The sequence below is a fragment of the Rhagoletis zephyria genome, unplaced genomic scaffold, assembly GCF_001687245.7.
Source record: "Rhagoletis zephyria isolate East Lansing unplaced genomic scaffold, Rhagoletis_zephyria_1.1 Rzeph_scaffold_00296, whole genome shotgun sequence".
Taxonomy (NCBI): Eukaryota; Metazoa; Arthropoda; class Insecta; order Diptera; family Tephritidae; genus Rhagoletis; species Rhagoletis zephyria.
This window is the reverse complement of record NW_016157380.1, coordinates 56,818-82,030: the sequence shown is the minus strand read 5'-3', so window position 1 is coordinate 82,030 and position 25,213 is coordinate 56,818. Positions and strand designations below refer to the sequence as shown.

Genomic DNA, 25,213 nt, shown 5'->3' with positions numbered 1-25,213 from the left:
TTTTGTGAAAGTTAAATATATGTATGTATAACTTTTCGTGAGTGATCGTGTGTGCGCGCGCGTATATACAATGCGGCTCAGTGCAAATGGGCGCTCACGAGGACAGCTTGAGGTCGGCACTATAACAGTTTCGGCACTTAATTGATATAATGAACCGTAATTTGTGTCTTAATAGCATGATTTATGTCATTCGCAGCCATTGCTTAAGCGCTCAAGTTGATGTGAAGGAAATTACTACCGAAAATTGCTGTATTAGCGAAAGTACATGACTGGGGTAGTCGATCAAAATATATATATATGTATATGCATCTGATGTCACTTTAATTTGTTTGACTAGAAAGAGTCTAGTTTAGGCCACGAAAAAGTAGATTTTATTTTATTTATTTTGATTTTGTTTGGTTTGTTCGCATTAGAATCATGAAACTTAAAAACAAAAAAGAAAATTGAAACTCAAGAGATGCTTTGCCTTTAGCTCGATAACCTAGAACCCCGCACGTGCAGGATTAGTGAAAAATAAGTGAGTCTCACCATGGAATCTGAAGCCTTTCAGACTCAATAGTTATGAAAAACGCCGCCTAATTTGGGTTAAACAATTATTTAGCCCCTTCAAGGCTCCGGCCCACTCGGACATTATAGAGCTACAAAAGTCTGCAGAGGAGTCCTGTCGCTGGTATAACTCTATCTGCGAAAGCTGCTTAGGCCGAAGCCTTGGAGGGTGGTTAGAGTTATACCCGAAAAAGGGGGATTTGCAAACACTTTCCCTCAGACTTCAGACCAATCTGTTTCTTATTTTTTACCGACATTAAAAAGGAAGAACGTTATCAATTCATCGGATTATTTTCTTTTGTATGTTAACGGATAAATTTGGAGGACGTGAACCGTTTTCGATAATTCTTTTTTTATCGGATATATGGACATTGTGGTCCGATGCTAATTTGTTGTTTTTTACTAAGATGAGGTGGAATCAGCTCAGCATTTTACTTGATCCCTAAATTTTCGTACTTCTGTTAAAATTTCAATAAAAAATAGAATCCATTTGCAAAACTTTATTGTGGGCAGGCAGCATTTTTTTACTGCTACTACAAAAGCGTCACTCTTCGATCTTCCTCACTTATTGTGCATTACTATTTGACTACTCTTCGTAATCCTAAATGTCAAAATAAAGCACAGCTTTAAAAAAAGGTGGGAATAGAGAAATCGATAATATTTAGTGAGTAATGAATAATATTACTTAAACCTTTTGAAGCGCGAAGCGAACTTACATCCTCACTTTTTCTACAAAAGATTTAAAGTAGTAAATTAGGAAAAAACACTTACTTTTGGAAGCACATAAAAAAAGATGCAAGTAATACTCCCATTTGCACTAAGCATTTTTCTTTGAGCGCCACATAAAAATTTCCAAGATGAATTGTATTTACTATTTATTTACAAATTTATGAATAAACACATACATATGTATGTATGCACGTGTTAATGACAAAACAACTAAATTTGAACATGAAAATCACTGACCATTTACGTAATTTTATGGCGATGCAAAAACAAAAAACAGCACCAAAAAGTGCCACCGATTCAAAAGAAAACAACGAAGAGTCAATCTATGGTAAATAAAAATTAAGGAAATTAAATTTTGCTGGTCATTTCCTAAACTCAATCTTCATCTGGCATTCGGCTGATTGCTTGACTCATGCTGCCGTTATTTTTCGTGTTTTGCGGTTATGTGTTTTATTTGCTGCTGCTGTGCATGCGTCGGCCAGGCAGGCGTGCAGGTAATTTTCTCGCGACCTCTGGTCTGACATGCCAACAATAAATGCATTTAAATACACACTAAACACGAACATTTGCATTGCATTGCATTGCATGCAAACGCAGTAAAATATAAAATAAAATAGCGAAAAACGCAATTGAACAAATCTTTTTGAGGAAATAGAAACCTTTGCAAGGCCTACAAATTTCTATGTAATTTTTTTTTTTTATATATTTTGCACACATCCACACAAACAAGTACACAATGCGTTTCACTTTGATTTTTTTGGCTATCTAATAAACTATTATTTATTTGTGTTTGTTTTTCCTAAACTTTGTTTGCGGCTCATTCTTTGCTGCGATAAAAGTGTGCGTGTGTGTGTGTGTGTGTGTGTTGTTGTTGCATAAACGCATCTCACTTTTGACTTTTGACTGCTTGATGTGGGCACTTTGATTGACCTTGAAGTGCGGAAGCGTATTCTGCTTTTCGATTTGCGGTTATTTGTAGCTTTTTGATGAGTTACATGCACGTGAAACAAAAGACTTAGGCAGCGAACCCGAAATGGAAGTTGTTTAGAAATTATAGTTCCAAGGGATTTTATTTTGTGGGAACCAAGGCACATTGAATAGGTAGCATCAGTAGAGCAGCTGATTAGATTTTTTTTTTTCAAATTTCTTGGTCTCCAAAATTTCAAATATTTTTATTTTCTTCTCACGAAAATTCTAAATTGTCAAAATCTACTTGAAATTTCTTTTTCTTACAGTTTAAAAAAAAAAAATGCGTGATATAGGGGTTTTTAGTTTTACTATTCCTGTATAATTTCCAAAAATCCTATACTGCACGACGATTACAACTTAGCCCAACGGTCGAAACATTGAAATATTACTACTTATTCGGTGAATTGCTTTAAACTAGTTGGCAATTTTCTAATGGCGTTTCCTTTACTACCAACAAATTTTATCTTTTTATTGACCGCTTAGCACAAGCAGTAAGAAGAGAAGAGAGGAGGCCATTTTTGTGCTGTTTTTGTTTTTCGAAAAAAAAACTGTAAACACTTTTTCGCACATATGAAATTTCAATTTATGTTTTATTTGTAACACTTTTTCAAAAATGTGAAATTTTACTAAAGAACTACCCAAATTATTCCATATATTACTTCTTGAAAATTTGTAATTTTCCTTTTCACAATTTCGAAATTTTATTAAAAAAAGTCTACTAAAATAATTTTGTATACCCACTTTATTTCATCTATTTCATTTTATATTTTCGAAATTTTACTCAAATAAAACTACCTAATTGACAGATATATCATGTACTATTTTTTAATAAATATGGTAGATTTTTTTTTTTTTATAAAATTTCGAAATTGTGAAAAAGTAGTACCAGTTTTGTTTTAGTAAAATCTCGAAGTGTGAAAAAGAAATTGATGGAAAAAATTTGCATAGGAAATTGGTAGATATTTTTTTAATGAAATTCCGATTTCAATGAAATTCCGATTTCAATAAAAAAATATCTACCAATTTCCTTATACCCAATTTTTTCCATCAATTTCTTTTTCAAACTTCGAGATTTTACTAAAACAAAACTGGTACTACTTTTTCACAATTTCGAAATTTTATAAAAAAAATCTACCATATTTATTTTGAGTACCCAATTTATTTGATCCCTTTCTTTTCCAAAACTTCGAAATTTTACTAAAACAAAACTACCCAATTTACATACATATATCTCGTACTTCTTTGCCACAATTTCGAAATTTCATGAAAAAATCTATCAAATTTCCTACGTTTTCAAAATTTCGAAATCTTACCAATACAATCTACGCATCTTATTTCTTTACTATTTTTGAATCTGGTAATTTTACTAAAAAACTACCAAATTTATTTCTTCTATATTTATAGATATTTATTAAGTTTTCGAATCAAAACAAAATGATCAATAATCTTCACTTAAAATCAATCAATAAGATAGCTTCCGTCCAATGTTTTGCAATTACATACCTATAACTATATCTATTTTTCACGCAAATCGCATTTAGTGCTACTCAGCGCAACTAATGCGTTGATTGAGCCGTTATGAGCAATTCAGTCTTCAAAGAGTCAGATAATTGATAAAAGTTTGCGCATGATGACCTATAATTAAACGCCCGAATAGGCCAATTTAGATTGGCTTTTAGCTGAACTGTATAATTTCGCATTTTATATGTACATATGTATGTATGTAAGTATTTACAATATTTCTGCGCAAGTATTGTGTGGTGTGTGGGTGTGTGTGTGTGGGTGTGCATGAGGCGACTTCACGTCACCGCTCAAATCCATAATCAATTATGAAGTGTGAAACTTTCGATTTTACGCAAATCTGATTGACAAACATACATACATACAAATGCGCAGACAGGCCAACAATATTGGTCAAACGACAACAAGTTAAGTGGCAATAGTAGTTCCAGTTGCACCAACGACCACTGCGCCGGAGTAGTCAAGCTGAAAAACAACAAAGTTGTAAATTAAGTCTAAGCTAAATCGGTGAAGATATCATCAATTGATTTGAAAGCAAATGGAGACAGCTACTTGTGATTCGCGATATGTCTTTATGAATGTACCGACATTAGCGTGGAAGCGATTTGAGAATTGAAAGGAAATTCATATAAGTAGATGTGATTCGGCAGAAAAAGCTCTTTCTATAAAATGTGTCAAGTGAAAGTCGATCAGTTGTGGGCTGGTGGAGGAAACATCAGCGCATATTTTATGTGGTTGCCCACGTCTCAATGAATCGCAAACTGATACACCCTGTAGTAAGATTATCATCTCGATCCCTCCAAAGTGTCTACAATTGCCTACCGAGTTCCAGGCGAGCTTGTCATCAAGAATAACTCCCAGACATTTGATTTCTTTAGAGGCGTACATCTTTTCTCCTTGACGAAATTGTTCTAGCAGTTTGACCCTTTTTCCTTTCCTTGAGAAAAAGTGCGCTAGCTTTCTTGTGGTTGCTGCTCAACTGGTTTTGACTGCATTAATGGCAACTATGAAGGAGGTTTGAGATAGTATCACTTAACCAACCTTTTTATTAAGATGAAAATGTCCTTGGCATAACCCGAGAGATCGAAGCCGTTGCCAATCAGAGGGCCCAGTAGTTCATCTATAAATAAGAATCGTAATAGAGGGCACACTACTCTGCCATGTGGTCATCTTTTTGTTTCCTATACTGGAAGTTGTGGTCCTGAATTTAAAGATGATTGCTATTCAGTGGCATGTGGCAACTGCAGCACCTTTGCGCCAAAAGCAAATTGTCTGCTAAGGAGTGCTCGGTGCTATCAGAAAGCAACATACAGCCACCTATTTGTTCTTCATAGCCGTTTTAATTATTCGTTTGAGACTATGGAAAAGGACTCACCTTTCTGGTAGATAAACGTATTGGTTTTTTTGCAATAATTTATCGCAAAAAAAGCTCTGTCTCTTATACGTCTAAATACGGTCCTTTTCATATGGGTTGTTATGACTTTGGCTGGTCTGATGATCTTCCTCTATCCCTTTCCTGAATCCTGGTATTAGAAGAGCGCTTGTAGGCAGATGTAACCCACCTCATTTCATCCATATCGACCAAGCTCCTGGCGACTTTCCCGTCCCCTGAATAGCGTAATTTTTCTCAAACTGCATGTTTATGGTGCGAGTTGTGGTCTGTGGTAAGCAGCTAAAAAGCAGTGGGGAAATGTTAACAACGAATAACTTAAAAACTAATCGCATTTGTACAACCCCTACGAATTTTATTAAAAAATTCATAATACTTTGGGTGATATCGGGAATCTCAGCCCATAGAATATTTTTGTCAAAAAAATCGATCCACCTTAAAGCGTTTCTCATATTTATGTATTTGTAACAGCTTATTAGATATTCAATTGCCTGCCTAGTTGGTTAGTTAGTGCGCGCAGGCCTACAGGCCATTGGTCCAATGAAGTCGTAGCAGCTGCAATCACGCCAAAGCCGGTAGCGCCGCTAGCAGCTCTGGTAGCGTCTTTCAACTCCGGCAGCTAACTAATGGGACAAGTACTCACACTCGGTCTACTTTTCGGAATATTGCTGCTGCTGCTGCTGCTGCTGCTGCTTTCCAGTTTATGATTTGTTATTTCTAGATGTCACAATTTAAGAGAAAGAAAACAATTCAAATGGCCTCAGCGCGTCAGCGGTGTTGTCTCGCGGTGGCTCTTCAGGGTCTGCATTCGTGCCACACTGACTGACTTTGCATGACTTGACGGCGAAATTGTGATATCTATGTACATATGTATATACACAAATACAGGTACATATATGTGTGTGGCTTATGTTAAAATATGACGCACGAATCGATCGCTTTTGGGTGATGTGCCGAGCCCAACAAAGCCAAGTCGAGCGGGTAGACAGGCAGTCAATGGAACAGCCAAGCTGAGTGGCAGCCAAACGGCCAGTTTCAAGTGCCACCGCCACCAACCATAGGAGTGACGTTGCGGTTGAATTGAGTGAAATCTTATCAAAATGTGGGCACGCAGTCGCACCACACACACAGTATGTATGTGTATGACATACACACTGACGCGTCATGACGCCCGTTCATGCAACGTGTTCAAGTACATGTTGACGGCGCTTTAAAATTGATGTTTCTATTAATGCGCTGACATTGCAAATTCGTTTCTCGTTTTTTTTTTTTTTTTTTTTTTTTTTTTTTTTTTTTTTTTTTTTTTTTTTTTTTTTTTTTNTTTCTTGCAACCACTTGGCTTCTGTGCTCTTTGCATTCAATTTCTGTGTGATTCTTGCTGTTGTTGTTGTTGCTGCTGGCGTTTTCATTTTTCTTATAATTTCTCGACTTTATTTGATTGTATTGAAAATGAAAGTTGGCGCAAATTTAACAAATGACCAGACGCATAAATAGCCCAAAGTGGCGCTTATGTATGCGCCAGCACGTGCAAATGCACACATATATACATACATACATGTAACTGTGTGCATGCGTGTGTGTTGTGGTGCGCGTGATTTGTGACTTGCGGTCATTGAAGGTGGTGAATATTAGTAGCGCCACGCATTAATCATACAAAAGTTTTAATTGGGCATTTTTGATTTTGTTTGTTAGATTTTGGGAGCATTTGACCGAATTGTTTGTCGCGGCGTCAGCAGCGTAAATATGTATGTAAACATTTGCCAAATTATGCACAGAAAAAAAGTAGAATGAATAAATTGAATGCCTTGAAAAATAATTGCACCGCACCCAGAAAATATGTATGTATGTGTGCACCCGAATGTGAACACCATTTATGGGCGTATTAAGTAAATATTTAGGCATGCAGACATACATATGTACATTCTGGCATATGAGTATACATTCATACATACAAACATGCACGCGTAGAACAAGAGCGACAAATAAAAGAAGCACAGTGTTTAAAAGTTTTAAAATAATAATATTAATATATAATATTTTGGCGCTAACGCTTGAGCTTAGTGTTTGGCCGAGCTTCTTCTCCAATTTGTGGTGCGCCACGTGATGTTGTTACACAAATGGCGAGCCCTATAATTTAACGGCGCGCCTCCGAATTGCAGATAGATTTTATGAGCAGATTTTTTTTATGGCAGAAATACAATCGGATGTTTGACATTGCCTGCTGACGGCAAAACTGGTACTTACTGTTCATAATTCACTGGAGTGCATTCATTTTTCACACATTTTGATATTTTTTTTTTTTTATGAAAGCTTATAAAATTTAATAAGGGCCGATTTTTATTTGATAATGGGTAAGACTTTCTCAAGTGGGCCCCGAATTTACCTAGATTGGCAAATAAAAATTCATTCCGACCAAACTATATCGAAATGCACGTATTTGTTTTCATAGATAAATGCAGAAATGTTTATTACATAACTTGTTGTTAAAAATTGTCGTCCACGAGGCGCAGAAATTGCTTAAATGTTCAATTTTTCATAAAAAAAATATTGAAGAGCAAAAAAAAAAATATTTTTATAACGTAAATAACTTCCTTGTATAGTTTAATGTTATTTATATCTGCACCCAAAAAAATTTTTCATTCCGATACTAACTTTCAACGGAAAATAAAAATTTCCAAAACACTGCAAAAATTTTCAATTGTTGATAAAAAAAAAATATGTTTGGGATTTCGCAACAAAATTTACACAGTATACTTTTCGACTACAAAACTCGGTGCTGCCTGAATATTATTGAAAAATATTAATGTCGGTAAATTCGGTGCCCACTTGAGGAAGCCTCACCCTAATATTAAATTTTTTAGCGCAATGGCAGAAAGAGTAGCAATTTTGGTGAAAATCAATTCTCCTTTTCCATTTAACAAACAATTCATAGTAAAAACTAGCTCGAAATAATTTTAGTGTTCCCTAAAATGAAAAAAACTCAGGAAATATTTTAAATGTTTTTGGGTATGCAGTTTTATAGATTATCAAATTTTAGTACAACAAAGTACAACTTGCAAGTGGCAAAGAGTTTGTGCACCAAAATTTTTCTAAAAGCTCCAAAAACCATTTTTTTTAATTTATTTATAACATTTAAAATTTTTACCTAAAATTTTTTTAATTTTGGGGAACCCTACAATTGTTTTCAACTAGTTTTTATTATGAAGCATTTATTAACTGGAACAGGAGATCCGATATTCTTCAACATTGCTCATTTTTCTGCAAAAAATTAATTCAAATATTTAGCACTTTCCAATTTTATAAGCTTTCACTTAAAAAAATTGTATCTAATGGGTTGGAAAATTAAGACTCCCGTGAATTATGAGCAGTAAATTCCAGTTTTGTACCACTATGCGACGGCTGTTAGATTTTTTTTTTCTAATTTCCATCATCCTGAGGTAGCATTTTACCTGGCAAAAAATAAATAAAAAATCTATTCAACAGGATAAAGACGCGACGATGTGAAGAGCATGAGATGTTATCAAAGAAGAATGCGGCACGAAAGTTCACTCAAAAAAGAAAGTAGCAATCCAATGCTTGTAAGGTGTAAATCTGGTAACAGAGGCCGGGGAATACTTGAGAAATGGAACGAACAATTTTCAACGCTTTTGAATACGCTTTTGATACGGAAATACAGGTCTGATGAAGAAAAACCTACACTAATCTACATACATATATAGAGATGATACTCACGTCTCTCTGTACTTGACCAAGATGAGGTGAGAACAAAAATAAATGCGGCCTAAAAACAATGATTCTCGCGGAGCTATTCAAAGTTTATGCGAAGAGCTGGTTGGCACATACATATATCAGCTGTTAAGCACAATTCGTACTGATAAAATTGCAACCCCGGTGCCCCGAGACCCTGATAGGCCATTTGATAGCCGAAAGAGAAGCTATCTGTACGGCATGATGTCTAAATTTGGGGTATACCCAAAACTAGTACGGCTACGTAGAGTGATGTTAAGCACAACCTTAAACGCTGTTAAAATTGTGGAGGACACCAAACGAATTTTTAGACATTTCGGTTCACTTTCTTGTGCTGCTCCTCATAAGGCTTGGAATAACCTCCACTGATGGTTTGATGATTTTTATTTTAAATCAATATTTTAATACCCTTGCGCACAAGTGAACGCTGATATGAAATAAAACAAAGCGAGGCTTCCGTTGAGGCAATCAAATATGTTTATGCTTATCGCATAGTTGTTTAAACCCATATATAGCCTAAGTATGTATGTATGCATATTTTTGCTTTTAAGTACTATATATAAGTAGGTACATACATATGTAAAATGCAAGCGAATCATTATCAGCAAATGAAAGAAAAAAAATCATACAGTATTGTTTGGCTCACTCGATTGTGCGAATCGCTAAACTTTGCAGTCCGTAGAAAATATGTATCTAAAAACGCATATACTATTGCACTTCATATTAATATGCGGAATAAAAACTTGTTTGGGTGAAAATAATGAACTGGAAGATATTTGCGACTGCAACTGTGATCTCGAAATAGACGTTGTTAAACACTTCAACACCCAATTGGAGTCACTGCAGCAACTTGTGAAGCAAATTCCAGCACAAATTTTGAAACTGCAAACTGAGCAAAAACGGTAGTGCGCTGTGTGATGCCATTGTCCAATCTTTAGTTGGATAATGTACTAATTTTAAAATTTTCTTTCTTGCAAAATAGTCCAAGCCGACCCACCAATTGCATGGAGGCAGCCGCTGGTACGCGTAAAAGTGGCATATATACCATTAAATCTCAGCTATTTGGGGATGAGCCATTCAAGGTGTGGTGTGATGAGGATACGGACTTTGGCGGTTGGATTGTCATCCAGCGACGCCTAAGTGCGGAAGTGGATTTCTATCGAGATTGGCAACAATATAAGCAAGGATTTGGTGAATTGTCGGGCAATTATTGGATAGGTTTGAATAAATTGCACGCTCTTACCGCGAGCTTTGAGCAAGAGTTATATATAAAAATGGAAAGGTTAGATGGCACAAAGTACTATGCAAAATATGATTTATTCGTCATTGGTAGCGAAGAGGAAGATTATGTTTTGCGAACACTTGGTAATTACACAGGAAATGCTGGAGATTCTTTAAAGTATCATGAAGGCAGTAAGTTCACAACATTCGATCGAGATAATGATGCAAACCCTGCTGGTAATTGCGCGGAATTTTTTAGAGGAGCTTGGTGGTACAAAGAGTGTTATATGAGGTGAACTGAAGTGTATTTTGCATATTTACGCATAGATTTACATACATACCTATTTTAAATACCGTTTTTCTCAGCAATTTGAATGGCGACTATTCTCAAAAGGATAACGGAGAACGCGTAACTTGGAAAAGGGATGAGTCCTTGAAGTTTGCGCAAATGATGATACGCCCAACGGAAAAATGTAATGTAATGTAATGAAAAATTTCTCACCTTTAGAAGAAAAGGCATAATCATAACTAGAATTAAAACGAGTTTTTGAAAATTTCTAATACACTTATGCCCGGTTGTACCAAACAATTTAAAATTTATCAGCTTGTTAAAAATTAAAATGACAAATTCTTCATTTTAAATTTTAACAGTCCGATAAATGCTCAAATTGATTGGTGTAACTAGATATCAAACTGTTAAAATTTAAAATAACACAATTTTGTTAGGAAATTTTGCTATTTTAAATTTTAACAGTCCGATATATTTTAAAATTGATTGGTTGTGGAAACATACGTGCATGCATATGAACCATTTATTTTGAAAGCTGCAAAAATCATTACGACATTTTGTGCCTAAATGGTTAATTAAATCTAACTGAACGCATTCGTGAATAGTTCTGGCAAAGTTACTGGCAAATGATGACTGAAGTCATATGACATGAAATGGCTTATGCGACTTTCAAAGCAAAACAGTTCATATGTAAACCACTTGGGACATTTTGTAATAAAAATTATTAACGACAATGGAGTTTTCTCGATTAATAATAATAATAGATTGGCGTTAACACAATATGTATGTCAGAGTTTGGCTGAGCTTTTCATCGGATTTGTGGTGGGCGCCTCGAATATTTAATGAAATTTGATGTAAGACTACGCACATAGAATGTCTGAAATGCGACGGACGGAGGAAGGCAAACAATGCATGAGGTGCTGCGACGTCTATTATAGAAGTCATGCTTGTTCACCCCAGTGAGATTCTTCAACATCTGCTCATGTGCACCCGGGTCCCGGACGCAAGAGAAAGACGAGGCTTCCAAGGAACTCTCCTACGAGCGATTAAAAGGCACATACGAACGCTACCCATGGACTGAAACGGCAATAAGAAATTTATATGAGTGTTCGTCAATCGTCGATGTCATTCCCCAATCAATTCTGCAAATTGAGCTAAATTAAATACTACTTTTTAATTTCTAAATATCGATGTTCAATAATGTTAGGGAATGGTGTCAACAATTTTAGGGTTTCATTAAGGATTTTTCATGTGATATTTAAATGTTTTCATTACGCTTTTTATTTTTAATTTTTAGATTTGTATGAGTCGTTTTTGTGTTATTATTTTTCATTGCTTAATTTGTATATCAACTATTGGTTGATAATATGATTACTTCGTTTGATAAGATGTTGTAAATTCTTTCTTCATTTAAACCGTTAGGCTTTTGGACCGGTGGAAACGTTTACAAAAAAATTGCCTACTAAGGGTTTCCCAAACACTTTTCGTTTGGTACGAATTTTACTTAATTTCGATATTTTCAGCCTTTACTTTTAGCCACACGTGTAGGTGATAATCCTATTGAAACTATTTCTAAATGAAAAGTTCTCAAGTACTTTTTGTTTGGCACCCATACTGTAATATTTCATTTATTTTATCAATTTAATTGAGTTTAAAATTTTCAAACAGGTGGCAATCCTCCTCAATAATATTTTCAACCGTAAGCCTTAGTTTGGCAGCCATATTACAATATTTCATTTATTTTATAAATTTAACTGAGCTAAAATTTTCAAATAGGTGGCAACCCCCAAAAATGTTCCCAACAGTAATATTCCTTAAACCGTTTTAATTTGATACCCATATTGTAATATTTCATTTATTTTATAAATTTAACTGAGCTAAAATTTTCAAATAGGTGGCAACCCTCTTCAAAAATACTTTTAACAGTAAGTCTTAGTTTGGCACCCACATTACAATATTTAATTTATTTTATGAATTTAACTAAGTTTAGTTTTTTAAAATAGGTGATAACCACACAAAAAATACTTCCGACAGTAATATTTCTTAAACCTTTTTAGCTTGATACCCATATTTTAATATTTCATTTACTTTATCATCGAAACTATTTTCGCCTGCAAGCGGAATAGACTGGTGGCATAGTATTATTAAAAATCAATGCGATATCTTAGCCGACTTCGCTGTCGCTATAAAACTGCATACCCCAAAGTTTTAAAATATTCGGAATAAAAGGTTTGCAACAGTAACGCAATTTGTTCTAATAATCCTAAATTTTGTATAAAGTTTGAACTTAGTTTTGGTTAAAGGTGCATTTGTTCACTTTGTCAAAAGCTTCAGATTAGCTTAAGGTTATGGCGAAAAACGAAAACGGAAAATATACCAACGGTTATGGTTATGGCTACGGTGTTATGGTATGACACCAAACACTTACAGAGCTGCCTATACGCTTGATCAGAGGCACTAGTTGGGTCTTAAGGCATGTACAATACTTTTAACTTGAAAAACATTTTAAATAAAAAAAAATATTTACCGTGTGAACACTCGTTTGGGCCACTGTATATACGTGTTTACATAAATATTTTTTAATATGGATTTGTTTCTGCACAGCATACTGTGACACCACCCTCCATAAGTTCAACATTCAACCAGCTTACTACCGCCAAAAGTAAGTAGCACCAGTTGTGAGTCTCACGCGTGACCAGTGGCTTTGTCACCCACAACCTGGTTGCACCATTGACTTCCTATTTATTCATATGTGAATACAGCTTGCGGCTGAAATTGCACTTTTTTCGAACAAATAAACTTCATAAATTGTCATAATTCAACTGTTTTGGTTTTCATTTTTTTTTTTCTTTTGCTTTTGCACCAACTTAACCTTTAGGGTATCGAGCGCAAGTTATTAACCCCGAATAAATGAAGGATAGCAAAAAATGCTAGAAAAATAAATCTAAACATCGTAAACGTTCAACAAAGTCGAGATTTACAATCTGATTTCAAAATAAATGAAACTGAAACTGCAAATCAACTGCGGCTATTGTCGCAAACAATTGTATACAAACGTGTGTTTGTTTGTATGCGCGCTCAGTTTATTGTGTTGCTGTTGTTGAACTTAAACTGTGGCAATGTCGCTGTCGCCATCACCATCGCCATCACCATCGTCGTCGTTAGCCATCGTTGTAGTTGTCGTCGTCGTCATCGCTGTGATTGCCGTCATTGTGGCATTAAGTAGTTTTAGCGATTTATTGTTTTCCTTTTGTTGCTACCAAAATGCGGAGCCTTCATTACACGGGACCGCCCGCTACCGGCAACAGCAGCAGTAGCAGCAGCAGGAGCGCAGCCAGCCTCTAACAAACTTGCACTTAACAGCGATAGAACGGAATGTTTGCCACAAAATATTTATGCTGCTAAAATTTTGTTGTGAGAACTTTGGCGCGCGCATTTAGAACAATTGTAGCTGCTGGTGAGAAAACGTATTATTTATTGTTTTTATTGTCGGCAATAAATCTTGGCTGATATTAGTGGTGCTCTTGCTGGCGGCAGTTACCAGCCCCATTGTGGCTTTCCGCTGAGTGGCTTAGCTTGTTCGCTGCCGCTTTAAATTTGCAATCGTGACAGTTTATTTCCAGTTGCCACACTTTGTTACAATTTTTTGCTACAATTTTTATTTGTCATAATTTTTTCGCTTAATTTTTCATTTAATGTAAACCAATTAAAATGACTGATTTTGGTTGGAGCGCGTCGTGGCACTCCTAGTGTGACTTTTTTTTGTTGTTTTCGTTCACAATGTTATTTTAATAAATTATTTATTTTTAGTATGTTGAGTCGATTCTCTTACAGCTGCATATATGTATGTATGTACATATATACTAAGAGCTGACAAAAGCTTTTAAAAATCATCACTGCAATTTTGTCAGCTACCTTTTAGTTCCTTTTATTGACGTATGTAATATGAGCATGGACTAGGTTTATCTACTTATTTACATTAGGGTTGTCTAAAAAAAAGTTAAAATGTTAAGCTAGGGGTTGCACATTGGTCGAAATGACCTGTTTCAGCGGCAGTAATTCATAGGAAGAAGTTTGAGCTGTAATATTTGGCACATGTATTAGTGACAGTTAAAGAAGTGTACAGTGAAAAAATCAGCTAGTTGGATCGATATATAGGGGAGTTATATCGATTTATATGTCCGTCCGTCGAAATATTGTCCAACCAATTTTTTTTTTTTTAATATTTATTAAATCATATAATCAAATTCATTTCTGTGCTCAAATACTTTAAATAACTTAAACAATATTCTCTGAAAGGTTTATATGTAACATCTATCCAGACGGTTCATTAATACTTATTCAAACTGTAAAGAAAGATAAGGTAAAATTAAGAAAATTGTTATTTTAACATTTGTAAATAAACTCTTACGTCAAAATATTCCAACGTCTTCATCACCACTTCCATTAAATTTCGCAGATATCCAATTAAAAACGCGTCTTGCATTGTGGTTATTTTCTAACCAAAAACTTACAATATCGGAATTGTTGATTTTGATGGTGCCTGAAATCAGTTATATTATGAGTTGGGGTAAATTGGGGCAAAAGATTTTTTCACGATATGAAAGCTCACATCTTGACCTATCTACAGATACAAATAACTTTGCGAATGAACTCGAATGAAGACGGTTCTATTCCAATAAACACAGACGCCACCACCAAAACGTCACTACAAACACGACACACTTTAACGCAGATTTTCATCAAACACAACACTTTTATTTAGAAAATAATTAGAACATATTGTTATACATACCTTGAGAAGTAATTTCCATTTTTTAGATATTTGTATTATATCAACTATTATTAAAAAAACATATGTTTCTATTTCACTATTTTGAAGTAAATCAACAGAAAACGAAGATGAAAAAATAACTGTTGTTTTGACAGCTTCGTTATAAAAACAGAGATGCCACCTGGTCATAATTTTTTCGTTTTCGGGTATTCTAAATAGTTTCCTACAAAGTGCAATTCTTAGTTTTAACAAAAACATAACTTTAAAAATGGACTTTCTGCCGCTGAAACCGGTCATGTCAACCAATGTGGGTTGTTAGGATTTTTCAAAATGGAAAAATATCCGTATTTTTTCGTAAAAAAAAATATATTTAGAACTGCCTCAAAACCCATGAATTTTTTCAGCTATTTTATATGGGAATAAAAATTTTTTTCGCAGAAACGTTATAGAATTCCTGAAAATCAATATTTTCCGATCGAAATACTGTTTCTCTTCAGGAAACTTTCAATAATAATACCCAATTTTTTATTTTACCATTTTTTTAATACTAACAATTTTTTTCGTATTTTTAGCGAAAAATTTCGATATATCAAAATGATAAAATAAATGAATGCGTACGGAACTAATGAGGCTGCACGAAGTTTAATTTAGAAAATATTTACCAAGAGGGTTGCCACATGTTTCAAATTGTGGTTCAATTATATTTATAAGATGAATAACATATTATTTAATATGGATATAAAACTAAAGAAATTAAATAAGTTTAATTTTTAAAATATCTAAAATATTTTTTAAAAGGGTTGCCACCTGTCGGAACAGCTTAATTCAATGAAATTGCTACCATAAACGAAGTGTTGCAAAATGGGCGTCAAAATAAAGAGATTTGAGAAAGCCTAATTTGGAAAATATTTTTGAAGTGGGTTGCCACCTATTTCAAAAACTTAATTCAATTAAATTGATAAGGTAAGTGAAATATACCAGTTTGGCTGTTGAACTCAAGCGGCTTAAAAAAGCTTAATTTGAAAAATATTTTCAAAGAGATTTGGCATCTGTTTGAAAAACTAAATTTAATCAGATGCAAAACATAAATGGAATATTACCGTTTTTTGTTTTCAAACGAAAGCTATTTAAGAAATCTTTCACTTAAAAACATTTTTCAATAGTGTTGGCCTCAATCTAAAAAGCAGGGATCGAAAATAATAGTTAGTTTCGAAATTTCAACTCAAAAAGTCAGTCGAAAAGAGTTTGTATTTTTAACGCAACGTGATGCATGATAGCCAAGGAATGTCAATCCTGTATGATTAAAGTTTTTTTTTTATTTTTTTTTCAAAAAAGTCAGCTATTAACCGTTATTTTTTACTGAAGTTTTTTAATCAAAAATAACAGTTAGATTTTAACCCTAATTTTTTCGGTTAGAAATTAAAGTTCAAATTTTGCTTATATTTTTTTGATTAAATATAAAATTAAAATTTTGTTTTTGAATTTTTACCGGTTAAAAATAGCAGTTTACATATTCACAATACAGTATATTTTAATTGCAAAAAATAGCAAAGTTTTTACTTTCCACTTCCTTTTCTGTAAATTTCCTAGATAAAAAATGAAAATAGTTAGTTTCCCATTCAACAATTTAGTTTTTGTGTGTGAAAAATGAAAACGATAGCTTCGTCGTTTTCTGCAGCCAACTTGCCCTGTCAAAATTGAATTTTAGCGTTGCCACCGCGTTATTTCGTTATGCTTCATACAAATTTTAGGGGTAAGAGAAATTTTTGATAGCTTGACAGCGCCGACGTTTTTGCTTAGGTATGGTTGCTAGTAATGACGGTTTTTCAGAGAGAAAAAAATTTGCAATAGAACGAGATGGGTACCAAACGAAAGCCCATCAAAATAACTCCAAATGTTTAATGTGAACGATTGTGTTTAAGTTGAATGGGACCAACGTAATATTAGTCTATTAAGGGAATCGATGAACCGATTAGGCGACTAATCGGTATAACCTATTGTGAAAATTACTAAAAATAACGATAAAAAATCATTATTTTTGGTAACGATAATAATTAATGGTACATCTTAAGTTTGCAATCGATAACATTGTCGATAAGTTTTTTTTAAATCGATTACTAAAAATTAGTGCATCGAAAAGCTTAAGATAAATGGCGAAAATATTTAACTTCATATGCCTCAAAAACAATACTGTCAACGATAACTGCTAAAAGACGATACTAGCTTTGATACCCATAGCAAAATCGATTTCGATAAATTTAAGATGAAGGAAATTTTGTTCGCACTGAAGTCAGCTCACTGTTACGCAAGGGTAATTCTGGTAAAAGGGCTGTCAACTCAGCAGCTCCACAAAAAAAGTTGGGCATGCTAAATGCTGTTACAACAACACTAACAAAAAAATCAGATTTCTTAAATGCCCAAAACGCTGAAAATTTGAATTTTTTTTTAACAAACAAACTCAGAAATTTTTGAATACATTTATCACTACTTTGCCTTCGGTACTTCGATTAACGTTTCTATTGCGTCTAGCCGCTTTGGTTTGGCTTAGATAATTATAGGGTTATGGCAATGGTGCGCGCGTGTACACTCGCTTACTACACATGCATACACACAAACGTACATAAATGCGGTACACTCAACGTACACAACACATTCGCTATTGTCGCTAACCCTCAGGCAAGCTCAATTTGTTGCTCTAATTTTATGGTAAATAAAAAAAAATGTCCGTCGCATAACCTATTATTAAAAATCAATTTTCGATGCATTCGGGACAAAACTATAAAAGTTTATTTTCATTAAAATTATGCTATAAATGGATTTAAAAAGTTATCGCTAGAGAACATGAATATCGTTTAGCGAGAATCCGAAACGAAAAAAGATGCAAAAATCTGAAGTCATGTACTGAATTCCTGGAAGGGTTCTTTTGAATGGGCGAGTGTGTATATACACACACATATACATACATATCTTTTGTTGTTGGCTTCTATTTGACAGCAAAAAAAAACAAAAATGCTCTTATATCAAAATATTTTGGCCTTGACTTGTTCTCGCATGCTCATAAATTGTTTGTTATAGCATGCATTAGTGACTAATTGCATATCGACATGGTGTTAGTTTCTTCCATGCAAGTTCGTAGCTTAAGTCTTCTGTTTAATAGTGAGAATACTCCCGCAGAGTATTACTGCTGTATGCCTGGCCTGAGGTGTTCAATTTGTTTTGGTAGTGTTATTTTAAAATTTAGACGACGCGAACCCCTATGCGTTGGTTTGTAAATTATTTGTAATATTCTTGGTTACATAGGTTTACCTACCTTTGCAGAAACCATTTTGGGTCGGGTTGATTGCTGATGAGGCAGTATGAAATGATTCGTTGGAAATTATTGCTTCAAACATTTTTGAAACAACACTCAGTTTAATAATTCAGCGGCAATTTGTTATGCACGATCTACTTCCACTTTTATAAAGGGGCAAGATGAACTATTCTCTCCAGCAAAAGGGGAAAAATGCCCGGTTTTCGTGAGGCATTGAAGACTCTGAATTAGTCAATTGTTGGTATAAGTAGTCCGCGCAACTAGATAGTACACACGTTGGAATGTGTGTGTGTGTGAATGAATAGATCCCTGGTGATGCCAAATGGAGATAGAGATTTACTTGAGTATAATTACGGTGAACATTCGTACCGATTTTGGCGAGACAGTACCGATTTTGAGAAAATTGTCCCGCTGAATATTTTTTAAAATTCGGATCGTACAAGTGTCCCTGTACTGTGGCCCAAAAACCATTTTTCTAACAAGCGTGGCAGCACTTTCGTTATCACAAAGAACATAGAATATAAGGGAGCCATAAGCATAGGCAGCATCCTTATTTTCTATGATTTTTGGTTATGTTTTATTTTGTCAAACTGGTGGTACCCTCCCTATATTGCACTCTATCACTCTTGGCTGAGTTACTTTTTAAGGTTTTTATATTTATTTGTAAAGTTTTGTTTTTTCATGAATTTAGTGAAATTAAAAAAAAAATTTAGTAGGTATAATTTTAAAAAATTCATGGATATGAAAAATATTAGCTGCAGATACCATGGCAAAAATATAAATAGGGAAGAGACGTTTTAGCATTCTTCGGCTATTACCCTTTCGATTATTTAATTTTATTATTTTTTATGAAAGTGTAGCTCATTATTTAACAAAGACCAAAATTTCAAACGTTGTACAAAAATTAGTTAAGTTCGACAAAGTGTCATCAAAATTTTGAGCTTTTTAGCTAGATTTCTTAGAAACATTACGAGTGTTCAGTTTTGTAGCCCATTCAATTCAATGTGTAAATTTTAAGTAGCTAGGACTTACCGTTGATTTTTGGAATTTTTTTTACTTTAAACTTGTAGTTTGAATGGAATGCGCATACTCGAAACAATCATACAAAGTCTGTTTAAAATATTTAAAATTTTTAGCAGCATTTAATAAAATTCAAGGTTGTGAAATTTTATTTTACATGACTTTTTCATTATCATAAAAAAAAGAATAAAAATTTTTTAAACAAAGAAAAGTAGCCAAAACCTGCCAAAATGTCTCTTCCCTATTTACATTCCCGCCACCGTAATTTTTATGTGTACAAATTTTCGCGATAATTTCAAGCTTTTTTTTCTCTTTGCTTTGTTTCAAATAAAACTGTATTAAAAGACATCGGGACGTATGAATAATAAAAAGAAATTGGATTTTCTTAAACTTTCATAACCTTTATTTCAATTTTGTTTGAATAAATCGAGTAAAGTATAAGAAATTTTAAGAAAAAGCAATTGATTAAGTAAGTATAATCGATGTACACATCAACGCTTTTTAAGAATTTCAGTAGTTATTTAAGAGCAAGTGTTTTGGCACTATTCAAGATAATTAAGCTCTGGAGATTTTAAAGGTCCTTAGCGCATTCCATCTGAATGTGGCCTGCTTTTTCACCCTCTGGTCTATTTGACTATAAAGATTTTTTAGAGGTTTTCGAATGTTATTCTCTTGATCTAGACCTAAGTCATTTCCGCTTTTGACTCTCCGATCTTTAATTTCGTTACCGGTAATGCCCTTCTGACCAAGAACCCAATAAATATGCAGTTGCTTTGTTGCTGCTGCCCTATTTATGGCCTTTCTGCTTTCTAAGGACATTTGCTTGGCTGTCTATGTATATGTTAACTTTAGAGTTATTTCCACTCATTGAGTAGGCCTCATTTCCAGTCATTGAGTAAACAGACCTCAGCGGCTGGAACATACTGCATGGATCCGGCAGTTTAGTGGGCTGACGAGCATTCAGTTCTGAGCAATACACTCCTGCTTCTACTCCGTCTTTCATTTTTGAGCCATCCGTGAAGAAGTTAAATGTCTTGCGACTAGGCTTCATGCCTCTGCGCCATCCGTTTTTTTTCGATAGTAACCCGATACCCCCTAACCCAGTTATAGTAAGGTGCCATGTAGTCTGTTGTAAGTATGTGCCCTTTGGCTATTGAGCTTTGGCCAGTGTCTCTTTGATTGCGATCCCCTGTTGCAATCAGTCTCCCCGCGCAAGTTCCACAAGTGGTATACTGAGGAGTTTTTCTAGTGCAACCGTTGGAGTTTTTTTCAGTCTTCCTGTTGTACACAATAATGAGAGACGTTGAATATCCTCCATTGGGTTGAGATACATACATAAGTGCTCCTTTCTGTTTCGGTCCACCGTATCAGCGTATCATAGAGTAGTATTAGCCTCATTATTGCTGTGCAGCAACAATACTTTAGGGCAGAGGATACGCCCCAAGTAATAATAAGCATCTTCTGGTTTGAGTTCAGTGCGTTTCAGTTTAGGGAGTTTCCACGCAGGAATCTTGTATCTTCTTGTAAAAAATAACATATCCGTTTTATCTGCAAGTTGTCCATTGGTATATATTATTGATAGCCCCATTTATTATATCACTTATGGTATCTAGGTATTTTCCAGTCACTATTACTAATTTATTTAGTAGATCGTTGAGAGTACCCTCCTTGTGGTGTATCCTTTACCACCTCTTTAATTAGTTTGACCTCACCCGATTCTGCTCCGATTCGCCCAAAAGCCTAAACGATTTTTTATCCATAGAAGAATAGCAGGTTCCACGTTGTTTGCTTGCAAGCTACCCAGAATTGCTTCGTTTGATACAATGCTAAAAGCTTCGCCGATGTCTAAGAACACACCTAGAGCATAATCCTTTGTTCCAGCGTATTTATATATTCGCTTCTACAGCATGCAATGTAGTCTCTGTCGATATTACGTATGTGCATGCGTGTTGGCTTTGAATAGGCTGCCTGGCATTATGCTCCCTACGCCTCAAGCGTTATGGGTGTGCATTCATTCGATCATAGAGGGAAACGGCTTTAACGATTTTGTTGAAATTTTGTATATAGATAATGTTTTGTATTTTAAGGATATCTAAATAGGTGTTATCAACGAAAATATTTGTATAAGGTTGCCACTTATTCGAAATTAGTTACAAACTAAATAACACATCATAAATGGAAAGTATTTTGAAAATGCACAATTCAGAAATTTAGGGCTGCCAAATATTTTCAATAGTATATTTATTTAGTTTTTATTTTAGAAAGTAAATATACAATATTATTCTTTACGGGTAAGGTGTTGTCTCTAAACATATTTGTGTAAGGTTGCCACTTATTTTCGATTTTACGAAATTTAACTAAAATAACTTAATATTGGTATCAAATAAATGCTAGTTTTCAGAACTTTAATGAAGAAATATTTTCGTTGAGGGTTCCCACGTGCTCTTAATAGCAATTTGTATCTTACTAATTTCAACTGGTACTTTTCTTGTAAGTACATTAGTATGTATATATACAAATTATTTTGCACCACATGGCGTATTTCTTAATAGGGTTGCCATTTAATTTTTGAAGCCAAATATTTTTAAATTTATTAGATTCAAAAAAAAAAAATTTTTATAGTATTCTGAGGTACTGACTTGGCAAAAAATATTGACGATATTTTTGTTAATTAACTTTATTTTTTCAAAGTTTTTTATTTTCATTTTGCTTGGCTGACTACTGAGGTACTTCTTAGGTCAAAATATTAGTATTTTTTATAGATATAATTTGTATAGAATATTACATATATAATATTTTAATATAATATAATATAAGCAGACAGTTATATGCCAAACCAACTCAAATAATTTACAACAACTTGGGTGGCGAAATTTGCCGGCACGTTTTTTTTTTTCGTACAATACCCAGCTATTTGCCAGTTGGCGTGCAACGACGTGTGCGTTCACATACATCAAATCACAAAAAAAACAGCGCAAACTATTAACAACAAAAATAGCAACAGTATCTAACAATTGCAGCTATTAACACAAAAGTGATCAAAAGATTCGTGAGCTTTAATTGATTTCAAAGTGCAACGCGAAGTGCATTGCACTTGCACAACAAATTTACGGTATACACATATACAGTAACTCAAACAAATGACCACGTGTTGATTTTTTTTAATATTTGTATTGTTTTTAGAGATAAATTTTTTTTTGTTATTTTACTACAAAACTACCGTCCAAGTTTTAAACGAAAACCAATATAAATCACAGTTTCAAATTTCATAAAATATTTACGGAAATTCAACAAATTTCCATCATAATTTCAACTTTTTATGTTGAATCTGCATTTTCTAGGTATGCAGTTCTATAGCCCATACAATTTTAATCTAATGAAATGCGAGTTTTAACCGGCTAAAAAATCGCGCTGATTTTTGAGATTTTTTTTCGAGACTGCGTTTGCGGTTTTTTTTATATAACAAGTGGAATTTGCAAAAACTTTACAAAAAAACGAATATTTAAAGAAATTGGCAGGTAATCATTTGTTAGTCACTGTAAATATGCACGTATGTCTGTACATTAGACTGCATCACCAAAAAAAGTTGCAAAAAAAGTTACAAAATTTATTATATTTTAAGACGTCCACCAAAGTATTTCGGAAAAATATTAAGATTTAAGCGAGCTGGACCGATTTGAAAATATCTCACAAAATCTAATTATTTTGATTCCGCTAATAAAATTTTAAACATTTTTATGCAAACCTTTTTAGCTGAAACTCTTCTATCATCTGAGATGCAATGTTTTTAAAAACTAATATTATTTATAAAAGACTTGATTCTTGTATGTATTTTCAAATCAGTAGGTCCAGCTCAAGTAAATCTTAATACTGTACCTATTTTTTTTGTATGCAGAGTGATGCACCCTAATACGTGTATGTATAACATATACATACATATAGCTGAAGGTAGTAGAAATCATGTGGGATTAATGCGCGCGTTAATGATTTTCATTTGCCAATTGCTCAACAAATCAAACGGCAATTTGCTTCCTTTTATCATCCAGCGCTGTCTTGTGTGATCAAATTCGAAATTCTCAAGTGTCGCGCTGGTCATTGGTCACTAGACGCTGCTGACTGATTATTGCCTGTTTGTTGCCCAGCTGTCGTGGCAGCTCAAGCGGCGGCATGCGACAAAGAGTGGCATAAAAAAAATTTAACAACAACTGAAATTCGTAAAGACCTATACACTGCCGTCAAAAAGTATTGGTACAACAAATTTGTAACAATATATAAAATTTTTTTTCTAATGTTTTTCCGAAAATTTTGTATAAAAATATGGCTCATTCTTCAACAAAAAACATAAAAATATAATTCCTAAACTTTGTGCAAAACTCACGAAAATTCAACAAATTTTCATGCAAATGTTCATCTTATTAATCTGATTTTTTTGGAATTTCTTCGAGTATACAGATTTGTAGCCCAATCAATTTTGTTTAAAGTACAAGTTTTAAGCAGCTAGAAATTACCGTTGATTTTTGGAATTTTTTTTTCACGCAGTCTCTTCCATACACAATTTTTTTTCGAAAATACTTTATATGGAAAAAATGCAAAACACCTTCAACAAAAAAAAATCCCAAAAATCAATGCGATTTTTGACTAACTCCGAACTTGGATTTTGTTTACTAGAATTTCAAGGGCTGCAAAAAAAATGAATTCTCAAAGAAATTCTAAAAAATCCGATTAAAAAGTTGAAAATTTGCTGAATTTTCGCGAGTTTTGCACAAAGTTTGCACAAAGATTAGGAATTATATTTTTATGTTTTTTGTTGTAGAATGAACCATGTTTTTATAAAAAATTGGTGAAAACATACTGGAAAAAAAATTGTTGCGTATACTTATTGTGAAGAATTTGCTGTGCCAATACTTTTTGCCGGCAGTGTATACAAATACACACATATACGTACATCTGTATGTATGTATTCATGTGAGCAGGCATTTTGTTTGAATTGAATGTATGCGTGTACATGCGCGTAATTAGTGAAAATGTCAATTTCAATGTCAATGCAGTGATTTTGCCCATATTAAGCGCCAAACAAAGCACCAAATAAACCTACGTAAATACATATAGTACATCACATATAAACACATATGCATGTATTTACATTAAAGTGGTCCAAAAATGCATGGGAAAAAGTAAAGTCGGAATTGTAATGCCGCCGCCCCTAGGATTATAAAAAAAAATTTAGGGAGTGCTCCAAGCGCTCAAAGTTTTCCATGTATTTTGTATGGGGGAAAAAATAACCTTTCGTAGAAATGGTGTAGATTTTTGAAAATTAATATTTTTCGATCGGAAAACTCTTTGTTTCACTTCTGGAGCTTCCCAAAAATAATACCCAACTGTTTCTTTAATAATAAAAAACCTTTAGTATTTAAACATGGTTAAATAAACAATTGGATATTAATATTGGAAGTCTTTTGAAGATAACCACGGTTTTCCGATTGAAAAATATTGATTTTGAAGAATTTTATACCATTTCTACGAATATGTTTTTCTCCATATAAAAATACAAGAAAAACTTTGAGCGCTTTGAGTACTACCGAAATATTTTTTGATTTCAAAATAAAAAAAATAAGGGTATATTTTTTGCGGTATAGAACAATCGTAGCGGGTGGCGGCATTAAAATTCCGACTTTAATATTTTTGGACCACTCTAAT

At 33.8% G+C, this 25,213-nt stretch overlaps 1 protein-coding gene across 3 annotated transcripts in view; it reads left to right on the top strand.

Moving 5' to 3' along the window:
- Positions 1-9,527: 9,527 nt before the first annotated feature.
- Positions 9,528-25,213, top strand: part of LOC108358789 (fibrinogen C domain-containing protein 1-like) — a 39,517-nt gene continuing 23,831 nt past the window's right edge. The window contains exons 1-3 of one of the 3 annotated variants that reach the window (XM_017610277.1): positions 9,528-9,804; positions 9,885-10,409; positions 10,485-11,146. In XM_017610277.1, the coding sequence (XP_017465766.1) occupies positions 9,590-9,804; positions 9,885-10,409; positions 10,485-10,497 (753 nt within the window). In that variant the 5' untranslated portion in view covers positions 9,528-9,589 and the 3' untranslated portion in view covers positions 10,498-11,146. Of the gene's footprint in view, positions 9,805-9,884; positions 10,416-10,484; positions 11,147-25,213 lie in introns of those variants that run through there. The other 2 variants (XM_017610276.1, XM_017610278.1) reach the window with 2 other exon arrangements.